At 40.9% G+C, this 11,690-nt stretch overlaps 1 protein-coding gene across 2 annotated transcripts; it reads left to right on the top strand.

The window, feature by feature from the left end:
- Window positions 1-11,652, top strand: clu (clusterin). 2 transcript variants are annotated; one of them, XM_088325525.1, is made up of 10 exons: window positions 1-119; window positions 3,191-3,334; window positions 3,425-3,573; window positions 4,352-4,522; window positions 5,033-5,203; window positions 7,251-7,461; window positions 7,840-7,980; window positions 10,837-11,063; window positions 11,125-11,312; window positions 11,394-11,652. In XM_088325525.1, the coding sequence occupies exons 2-10, from the start codon at window positions 3,235-3,237 to the stop codon at window positions 11,404-11,406; spliced, it is 1,371 nt and encodes a 456-aa protein (XP_088181651.1). In that variant the 5' UTR covers window positions 1-119; window positions 3,191-3,234; the 3' UTR covers window positions 11,407-11,652. The 2 variants fall into 2 exon arrangements, with proteins under 2 accessions (XP_088181651.1, XP_088181652.1); XM_088325526.1 differs by lacking the exon at window positions 11,394-11,652 and having other exon boundaries at window positions 11,125-11,316.
- Window positions 11,653-11,690: the final 38 nt, after the last annotated feature.

Here is an 11,690-nt window from a genome sequence, read left to right as displayed (position 1 = left end):
CATTAACAACAGCTCAACGGGTCACGTGCCTGGACGGCCCAGTTAGCGGTCTAATAAAAAGCCGTAGAAATAAAAAGACGCAGTTTGGGTGTTTTTTCGACGCTGAGTTTTCCACACCGGTGAGTAGACGCTTTTCTATTGACGCGAATGTCCCCTGCGTTCAATATAACACAGTTTGTTTGCGGCTAATAGGTCCGCAGTTCCGAGCTGGTGTCATCGAATTGTCGGTTGAAAAGGCGCACGTTGGCTCCACTGTGCATGCTCAATTAACTAAAAAGTAGAGTGACCGAAATGTTTTTTCAAAATAAGCCAATTTTGATTTTTAAATTCTGATGAAATATTAGTATGATGTTTGCTTAGTGTCTCTCTTCCTTAATTATTTTGCTCACGTTCTTTCCTTCCTTTCTTTACTTCTTATTTTTCTTTTTCCCTTTTTCGTTTTCTTTTTCACTTCTTCTCTTTCTGTCTCTCTCACTCTTTCTTTTGCTTTCTTTATGTCTATTTTTTCTTTTCTTCTCCCTCTCTCTTTCTCGTTCTCTTTTACTATTGTTCTTTCTCTTCCTTTTAGTCTATTTTTCTTTTTGCTTCTCCCTCTCTCTCTTTTTCTTCTATCTTTTCTTTCTTTATGTTGATTTTTCTTTTTGCTTTTCTCTTTCTCCCACTCTCTCTATTCTTTTTGCTTTTGCTTCTTCTATGTCTATTTTTCCTTTTGCTTCTCTCTATCGTCTTTTATCTTTTTGCTTCCTTTATGTCTATTTTTCTTTTCACCCCCTCTCTCACTCTCTCTTTCTTTTGGTTCTTTTATGTCTTTTTCTTTTCGCTTCACTCTCTTACTCTCCTCCTTTCTCATTCTTTTGCTTCCTTTATGTCTATTTTTCTTTTCACCTCCTCTCTCTCTTCTTTCTTTCTCTTTTGCTTCCTGTATGTCTATTTTCCTTTTCGCTTCTCTCTCTTACTCTCCTCCTTTCTCTTTCTTTTGCTTCCTTTATGTCTATTTTTCTTTTCGCTTCTCTCTCTCTTCCTTCTTTCTCTCTTGCTTCCTGTATGTCTTTCTTTTCGCTTCTCTTTTTAACACTCTCTTTATCTCTCTTTCTATATACTTTATATCTCTTTCTCTCTCTCGTTCTCATCTTCCCTCTATCTTTCATCCTCTATCCGCTTTTTTTCTCTTTCTATATATCATTGTCTTTTTCCGTCTTTGTTGTTCTCTCTAGTTTTTTTCTCTTGTCTATATATCTCCTATACTCTCTTCTCTTTTGTTGAAATGAAATTATCTGCAGACCGACAGATCTACCGGTAACTCAGCTGTACTTCACTTCCCATCAGCCCGCGTTTGCTCCGCCCCTTCTTTTTGATTCGCTCGTAGAACACATAACAGAATAAATCTCTAAAATAACATTACAAAAATATACAGTTGCAAATACATATTATACATGGTTACACATATGTACAAAGAAAGACGGTACACCGAGAGAGTTTTAATAATAATAATTTAACTTTCATCCCAAACCGTGCCTGTGAAAGGTACCAACACGCTACTCCAAACACACTCGCTGCGCATGAAGCCATGCCGCAATTGCGAAATTCACGGTAAACCGTCCTCATATTTCTCCTTATAACTGTCGCCATCAAGGTTGTCTTCCTCATTTTAGGAAAGGACCTTTGTCATACGTACAAATCGAACGTAAACTAGAAGGATGCAAGCTACCTTAGCGCACTTTTCCGCCGGTCAAAATCTTACCTTTCGTACTCGAGTGCCGCCGGTGGCCGTGAGAAACATTTCATAAATTGGCTGCTTCACTGAATAAGCCGCAGGTCTGAACAGTTGGGAAAAAAGTAGCGGCTTATAGTCCGGAATTTATGGTACTTGAGTAGATTTGTGAAGAAGAAACTGTACTCTTACTCCACAACATTAGGCTACATTGAACCAGTTACTTAAATACAGCAGTTGGCGGTAACGAGTTACATTCACTCCCTTGCATTTTCTACTTGTTCTAGTATTTTAAAATCACTATACTTTTTACTTGAGTATATCTGCGAAGAAAAAAACTGTATTAGGTTACATTAAACCTGTTGACAGAAATACTGCAAAAATCTAACCTCAATAATTCTACAAAATAAGACAGTTATACAACAACAAAAATCTACAAATGAAATACTACAAAATACCCATCTGTTAATACTACAATACATATACACAACTGAAGAAATATTACTACAAAAATATTACAGTAATACTACTACAGAAGTATAAAAGAAATACAACAAAAATATAACTACACTAATACTAGGGTTAGGGTTAAAAGTTGCCATTTAATCACTACAAAAATAAAATTCCAGTAATACAGTACTACAAAATACTAGTTATACAACAAAAATCTACTATGGAAATACTTGAAAAGTACTCCAGGAATACCACAAAATATGGAAATACTACAAAAATAAAACTACTGGTACAGAAATCTCATCTCATTAGCTGCACCGCTTATCGTCAGTAGGGTCGCGGGGGTGCTGGAGCCAAACCCAGCAATCATCGGGCAGTAATACTACAAAAAAATACCACAAAAATACTATAGATATGCAAGAAAAACTATATATTCTACAAAAATACTACAAATATACTTCTATCAAAATACTACAAAAATAAAACTACTGGGACAGTAGTACTACAAAAAATACCACAACTTTACTATAGCTATGCAAGAAAAAAACTATAAATTCTACAAAAATACTACAAATATACTTCTATCGAAATACTACAAAATTACTTCAAAAATAAAACTACTGGTACGGTAGTACTACAAAAAAATACAACAATACTATAAATATACAAGAAAAACTATACATTCTACAAATATACTATGGAAATACTACAAAAAAAAACACAATAATACCAAAGATATACAAACAAATCTTCTATAGTAGAAGTACTGAAAAATACTACAGAAATATAACGAAAATACTGCAAATAAAACTACACTAATATTACAGATTTTCAATCAAAATCCAACTGCAGAAATACTACAATAATATTGGTTGGTTGGACCAGGTAGTAGGGGCACGATCTCCTGTGGTGTCTTTTGGGCGACAATGCGGCCCGTGACTCCAAATAATAATTTTACACGCAGAAAAAAACCAAACCTCGTATATCAAGGGGGACACACCTGAATGTTCTGTTTTACCGACACAGGTATCTCTCATCAACACCCGCTGTCCCTTTAAGAGCGGTAGAGGATGTCCTCGATGATGAAGGGCTCCAGGTTCCTGGCCATTCTTGCTCTTTTTCTAACTTCTGCTCACTGCCTGCTCCCTCCCAAAAGCGAAAACCTCAAACGTAAGCTGTTTTGGACAATTATCGAACTTACCCGCATAAGGCACTACTCACTGGTGCAAATTTTTTCTTGTTTTCATTTCCTTTGTGCAGGGATCTCACAGGAGGGAGAGAAGTACCTGAATGTCCACATTGAGAAAGCCATCAATGGAGTGAAGGAGATGAAGAACATGATGGAGAAGTCCTCGGGCAACCACAAGAAGGTTTTGGATGAAATGGAGCAAACTAAACAGAGGAAAGCGGTACAGTGAGAAAATTCCAGGGCCTAAAATCGAATGTATTTCACGACTGTTCAAAGGTTCTATGGCTTTTTCCTTTGCCACTTTGCCGTGAATCTCGAAGCCAGGGTATTTGAGTCTCCTCTTCCCTGCTGATGTTTACACTTTTGGGTCCTATTTACCATAGGTGCTTGTTGAGGAGCTGTAAGGCTCTGAATGTACTTGTCATCTTGTCATTTCTCTTTATACTTTGTGTGCTTTTCTCTGGAGGGAGTAGTACCCACCATTGTAGGAGATCTTCAGTTGGCAATTTTCTCACATGAAATAACCTTTATTTCCTAGAACAACAACTGGCTGCCGAGTTCACATGAAAATTCTCTTTTTCTAGCCATTCTTATTCTTATCTTTACCGCTTTCTTGTAAACCAGCATTTTGAAGTCGTCTCTTCACTGTGGATTATGAAACTCATGTTTTGCGCGTATTATTTTCCCCAGCTACAAGTTTAGGACCTGTAAAGTGTTTTACTCAAACTAGAGACTCTCATGTACTTGTTCTATGGCTTGGATGGGCCTCACATTTCCCTTTGTGCACTGGTTAGAGCCCGTGTGTGCTTTTCTCTGAAGGGAGTAGTACTCTCCATTGTAGGAGATCTTCAGTTTCTTGTTGCATTGAATATTTTTTAGACTATGCTGTCAAGTTCACATGAACATTCTCTTATTCTGGCTATTCTGATTATTTGCCACTCGAAATCGATTTTTTTTCGACCATGTGGTCCCAGAGCTCAAATGAAGTTTTGTCGCAGGAGGCCATGTTGGCCGCCCAGGAGATGGAGAGCAAGCTCCAGGAGCAAGAGGAGGTCTGCAACCAGACCATGAAGGCCCTGTGGGAGGAATGCAAACCCTGTTTGAAGAAAACCTGTGTCAAGTATTACTCGCGCACATGCAGCAGTGGCTCCGGCATGGTGGGCCGCCAGGTAAAACCTAAATCATTTTTCAAACAATAAAGTTTGGGAGGTAAGGCGGTCGTCCTAGGACCAAAGAGGTCGCAGTTTCGATTCCCGGCTCCTCCGAGGTAAATGTCGAAGTGTCCTTGGGCAAGACACTGAACCAGTATTGTTCGTAATACGCCCCCACTATCAGTGTGTGTGTGTGTGTGTGTGTGAATGAGGTGAGTGTGAAGTGTATTGTAGAGCTTTCATCTTGGGACCAAGAGGTCGCAGGTTCGATTCCTGGCTCCTAAGAGTCAAAAGTCTAAGTGTCCTTGGGCAAGACACTGAACCACTAACTATCGGTTTGTGAGTGTGTGTGTGAATGGCTAGTTCCTGCAGACCCCAAGTCAATTAAGTTTAAGACCCCTGCTTTAGTATTTGTTTAAAGCACATTTATTATATCAAAGTCAAGGTGAGGTTCCCTAAGACACATCCAGCCGACCCCACGCCCCCCCAAGAGGATTTGGATACATTACAGTGGATTTCTATGTGCAGTTGGAGGACCTGCTGAATCGAACATCTCCTTTCGCCATTTGGATCAACGGGGAGCGGATAGACACCCTGGAGAAGGAAGAACATCGGCAGGACAAGGAGCTGAGAGAGCTGGAGGACAAATATTCAGAGATGGCCGACGGGGTGGACGGCATTTTTTCAGACAGCATGAAGGTAAGGGGAGCCTTTGTGTAGACGGTGTCTTTCGGACTATAGACCGCATCAGCCCCCAAAAAATGCATTATTAAGAAGGAAGAAACCAATGTGAATTGCACTGGAGTATAAGTCGCAGTTTGGGAGTGAATGTATTTGGTAAAATCCAACCTAAAAACAGACACTGGAGATCAAAATTAGAGAACAATTGATTAAAGGTGAGAACCACCAGGAAAAGTATGTGTGTGTCTGTGTGTGGAGTCAAGCTTTGGAACGCTTTGCAAGACGAGATCAAACAATCTCCAACTATTCACTTGTTCAGGTTTAGATACAAAGGAACATTCCTGGCGGAATACAGAGATAAGGAGGGTGGGGTATGAGTGGTGCGGGAGATTGGGAATAGTGCGTCTAGTTAACTTTGTGTTATTGTTGCCATTCTTATATCATAATTGCTATTATTAATATCATTGGTGTATATAGTGGGGAAGATGAAAGGGTAGGGAATATAAGCATTTGCTTCTTACTACCCCTTTTCGAACATATTATGTAACATTATTTTGTTGTTGAGTTATTGTTTTTGTTCCGTTTTTATTTTTATGTTCGAATCAAGTTTTCATTCATTCATTCAATCATTGCCATCTTCACTGCTCAGCAGTTCAAGGACATTGTGTTGTGTCTTTACTATGCCACTTCTACAAAATGGCTAAGGTATTTCAACAGAAAACCAGGATTTGGCTTCCACTTGAAGTTGCTAATCTAGCACAAGGTGCTAATTTCTTTATTTGTAACCCCTATTTGACTGGCATTCTAACTGCCAGTTTCACTGTCTCATTCTAAAGTGATTGAAAGGTTCTTGGAGCAGGTTTTCCAGATCAAAATGAAATGGATGACCTTATCAGCCGTAGACAAGTTGATGGTTCCAAATCTGTGATTTCAAGAAGATAGAATCAAAAACTACAAACTCCTTCAAGTCGCCCAAGAAAGCTGGTCGTCGACGGAAGACATATGCAAGAGACGACAGGTCACAGCAGATGTCAATGGCTAATCCATTCCCCACTGCAACTAGAATGGCTCACCAGTTCAGTGCTGGACATGGTAAAGAGCATTTGGACTGAAGGTCCACACTGCAGTGACCAAACCTCTCATTAGCAAAAAACTCAAAAAGCTAAAGTGACTTTTGCTTAGGAGCATGTTGTGCGGACAAAGGAGAACTGTTCCAGAGTTCACTTCAGTGATGAAAGCAAATTTAATTGATTTGAATCCAATGAGAAGCGGTATGTTAAGTCAGTGAGAGGCGGAGGAGGAAGTGTCATGGTTTGGGGCCTCTTGTAGAGCTACGTGAGTGAATGCAAATGTGTAGCAGAACCTTCTTCAACAGCACATGCTTCAGCCTGCAGTCTTCATGCAGGACAATGCACCATGAAACACAGCGAACTGGGTCAAAATTTCCTTGAAGGTGAAAACACTGAATTAATGGCATGGCCTGCCAGAGTCCTAATCTCACCTCAATGGAGACTGTCTGAAAAAACCACGGTGACAAAGTTATAGTAAAGAAACTGTGGAGGAGGCTGGAGGAAGAATGGACCAAAATCACACCAGAGCAGTGTGAGAAACTTGTGCTATCCTGTGGCTGCAGACATGCTGAAGTCATTCACAGCAGAGGACTGTAAACATCTTACTAGAGGTAAGAACTGGCCAGAGGACATAAAAGCCCAAACCCGGCTTGATTTGAGCGACCCATCCCGACTTTCTGTGGTGTGCCTTAGGCTAATACAGCCTGTTGGTGCCCATCCCTCCCCACGCCAACATATGTCTGCAAACAATGAAATATTTAGCCGAAAGCAGGAAGTAAGTTTGTAAAACTTGTAAGCTATTGGCAAGAAGTGGAAATGACATCTGACGTAAGGGAGGTGGAAGGAGGAAGCCGCGCATCTTTTACCTTAACACAGAGGAGGAAAATTTCTTTGGATTTCTGATTGCTTACCAAACTATTAGTTACCTCTAATGCCCCTAGTCACTAGTTACTTTAACTTGAGTAAGCTACTAACTCGGTCGGGCCTTCTTTCAGGTGGCTGACCACATGCATTACCAGCCCTCAGTGTTCAGCATTCCCAATTTCTTCCCATCTCGGTGGCGTCGGAGCATTCACTCGCTCTTCCACGAGCCTTTCCCCAGCTTCCAGGGTTTGTTCTCCAACATGATGGGCTTCGGTGACAGGAACCCATTCGGCTCCTTCGGTTCCATGATGGACTTTGACACAGATGCTCCCGCAAATGAGGGTATGCTCCCAAACAGCTTTACTGAGGATCGATGCGGATACTGATATCTGGAGCTGGGTGCAGGAAATCAAATTAGGCTTAGCAGCAACTTGTATAAAAAATACATAAAAACGTAATAGTTTCCGCATTTTTTACGATTAATAAAAATGTCACTACATCCAACGTGACTTAAACTTAATACAAAAAGTGCATAGAAATTTCAAAAGGGCTAGCGAATTGAACAGTGTGGCCACGTTGACAAACCCGCATCCTATAGTGTGGCGCCCCCTGTGTAGTGTTAAATATAAAAAAAATAGAACCAGCTACAGAGACTGCCTTTATTAACACAGTGTCCCTACTGGGTATTTTTTAAATGTTCTCCTTTTTTTCACCTCTCAGACGGCAGCGTGAACGAAGACGTGGTCATTACCAAACCTCATGGAGATGGCAGCATGACCTGCAGAGAGATTCGCCGCAACTCAGCCGGCTGCCTCAAATTCCGAGACGAGTGTCAGAAGTGCAAAGAGATTGAACACGTCGGTGAGTTGTGGTATGTGAGGTTGGGCGGACTGATACTACTATGAATATTATCAAGATTGAGCCAGACTAGTATCGGATCGATACTATCGTCCTGGGATCAATTTTTGGTTAGCTCATTTAACTTTTAGCTTGATTAATGTTGCTAGGTAGTACCGTATTTTCCGCACTATAAGGCGCACCTAAAAGCCTTTATTTTTTTCAAAAGCTGACCATGCGCCTTATAATACAGTGCGCCTTATTTATGGAACAAAATTAATTCGCAAAGTCTTGCAACTAACTTGCAGCCGCCGACTAGATTTTGCCCCGAACGCCAAGTAGTACGCGGTGTATGCTGGGATTTATTTACCGGCGTTTCATTGGCTAACCAATGTGTCAATCATCATTTGAATGGATCACTATTGGCTAAAGTTATTCGGAGGTCAAGGGGCGGATCCTTTTTATCATTTACAGGCTGGCATTGGCTTGAACGGCAAAACAAAGGCTGCAATTGGCCGAAAAAGATGAATGTGTATAGCACATGGCTGACGGCATACAGAAAACATTTTTTTCTATTCTGTATTTGTAAATATTTTATTCTCCTGGATTTACTACCCTCACGGATATAAGAGGATATTGGCTGCACATTATTATGAACACAACGACTTCGGTGAGCTACTCCGGGTTTTATATTGTCCCTGTATCTTGTTTCAGACTGAACTCGATGTTTCTGTGATAAGCGGTGCAGATAATGGATGGAATGGAGTGTCTATTTTTAAATTAAACTCAATTCCAAGTGTTTATTGTCATATGCACAATAAATTTGTGAGCAAAAAAGAAAATAGTAACTAAGGAATGGTTGGCATTTCTTGAATCCCAAGACTTTAACCTTCCGAATGATTGAACGATGCATTTGAGTGACATCGTACGGACACCGCATCCGCACGTGTTCTCGACACGTATCTGCGTCTTTGCAAGCTTTGGGAATGTTAAGGGGGTAATAAGTTGGACTGAACTATCTGACTGTTTTGTCGACGTTCCCATTGTAGCGCCTTATAATCCGGTGCGTCTTATGTATGTCAAAAATAGGACCAAAAACGATTTTTTTCGGGGTGCGCCCTATAACCCGGTGCGCCGTATAGTGCGGAAAATACGGTACTTTGTCACTTTGCTTTGTGACATGAAAGATTGGGAAAAGCAGCCTCTGGTTTTGTCAACTTTTAATAAGAAGTTAGACTTTAAAATGCAAAAAATATTGCGGATTATCATAATTATCGTTTATAGCAACTGGGGAGAAGTGTAAAAATCAACAACCACGGCGGACGAAAACAAAGTGTCATGAATTCACACATTTTTGTAAGATGAACACAGGTTTTTTCCCCCCGAAATTGACGGAACAGCTACCATCGCATACACCTCGATTCACAACATGACGCTAGAGTTTTTTTTCTTATAGCGACAGTATCGTCTGGCAGTAGTTAATAATATTTACATTCAAAATCAGACCACATGGGGCATTCAATGGGAGAAAAGCAAGGTTTGGATTTGATTAATGCGGGAGGACAAAGCTCGGCTGTCAACATCCATGAGTACTTCTGTCAACATGATTTCACCTAAAGATTTGAATTGAGCAATAAGCTCTGCGGTGTGAACCTTGCCTTAGAGTTGCAATTATAAAGTCCGTCTGAACAGCACATATCCGCTTTTCTTCACACCAGACCCAGGCCACGGTAATATTTGAATCCTTTGAACGCAACTGCTGTGTGAAAGGTCGAGACGCATTCATGCCCCCCTGCACTCTATCGACAAGCAGTAAGAATCGCTATGCTGCCATCCAATAGGCAAGAGGAAGCTGAAAAATGAACCACGGCGGACAAAAACACTGTCATAAATTCACACATTCGTGGAGGATAAAAATGTTTTTTTTCGTAACTTACGAAACGGCCAACAACCAATCGCATACAACTCGACATCACTACTGTTACTGATCCTACCCCGTTGGCTCTCTTGACTTATCTGCAAATTTAACTCATCTTTTACCTGCAATGCAATAAAAACAATGTTAAAGTCTGTCGAATTAGGTTGCAAGTACCCAGGGTTGGGTAGGGTTACTTTAACTTGATTACTTTTGGATTATTCCAATACCAAATATGCTAATAAAAGACAAAAGAAACTAAATACGAATAAAATGAATACAATTTTGTGCAGGCTTGGGGAGTAACGGAATACATGGAACGGCAAAAATGATGTTGGCAAGCTGTTTGGATTTATTTTCATTTTGTTTCTGTCACATTTTATGTTAGTTTTGCCGGAGATCAAAGCCAGGAGAGAAACCTTACCACGTGTTGTGAGTCATAATTGTATTCATATTTAGTTTATTTTGTCTTTTATTAGCATATTTGGGATTGGAGTAATTGAAAGTAATCCAGTTAAAGTAACCCTATCCAACCCTGCAAGTACCTTAAAAACAATATTTTGGAATAATAATGCAATGGTTCGTAACATGACGGATTATTTTAAATAAGTTCCAGTTCTTGGGCTGATAATGATGGTGCTTGTTGATAAAGCGGTAGTATCCTCTAGTGGTAGTTAACAGTACTTACATTAAAATCACACCACACAGAGCGGATTCAATTAGGGGGAAGCGAGGTTTGGATCGAATTAATATCTGGAAAGACATAGCTCCGCTGTTAACATCCATGACTACGTCCACAAACATGGGCGGATTGCGCCTTGTGGACCAGTGATGGTGTTCACACAGGAGAACTCCCCATCCAAGGTGCGTTTAGTTGGAAATGTGAAAGATCTCACCAATTGTGAGATTTCACCTAAAAATCCAAATTAAACCTAGCCTTAGAGTTCCGCCATTTTTCTTCCCAGATTGTTCCGGGAAGAAACCTCTTGAAGGTCCCCTTAAGGAGGAACTGGAACGGGCTCTTGCCATAGCAGAGCGCTTTACCCAGCACTACAACGCTCTCCTGAAGCGTCTCGAGGAGCAAATGTTTAACACCTCTGCTGTCATGGAGTTGTTCAACAGGCAATATGGATGGGTGTCTTCTCTCTCCAACAACACAAACGCCAACGATGAGTTCTTCAAAGTCGAAACGGTACGAATACAGTCCCCCCCGCTTCCCTCAATCCTGTTATCCATTGCTTGTTTCATTTTAGGTGGTCCCTGGGGGCCCGGTGGAAAGGGGCGATCAGGTGTCCCAACAGCCAGACACAAAAGTGTCGGTAAAACTGTTCAAATCTCCAACCATGGACCTGACCGTACCAGGGGACATCCCCTGGAATGACCCCAAGTTTCCTGAAGTGGTGGCCCAAGAAGCGTTGGACCGCTACAAGGATATCACTGTGTGAGTTACCCGATTTCGCGACAAAATCCGCCGAGCCAACGCCAGAGAAACATCTCTAAGCGACACGTTTTTCTCTTCCAGTGTTGCAAAATAGCGTTTGCTCGATTCTGCTACCTGAAGATTCCTGCAGCAACTGATCGCTACAATTCTATTCTAACCCCGAAAACGCTCCTGTTAATCCCTCGGAAGGTTCCTTTAGAACTCCTTGTCCTGTTGGAGGGGGTTTAGCCGGTTCCTTTTCAGGAACACTGATACGACCCCGTTAGCTCTCTTGACCTCTTAATATCTGCAAATTCATCTCATCTTTTACCTACAATGCAATAAAGATGTTAAAGTCTTAGTCTTTTTTGGTTTAATGGTATCTTTTAGCAAGATCCC

This window comes from Urocampus carinirostris, chromosome 20, assembly GCF_059441175.1.
Source record: "Urocampus carinirostris isolate Australia breed hairy pipefish chromosome 20, RoL_Ucar_1.0, whole genome shotgun sequence".
Taxonomy (NCBI): domain Eukaryota; kingdom Metazoa; phylum Chordata; class Actinopteri; order Syngnathiformes; family Syngnathidae; genus Urocampus; species Urocampus carinirostris.
The sequence above is the reverse complement of the archived record's forward strand: the minus strand, read 5'-3'. Positions and strand labels throughout refer to the sequence as shown.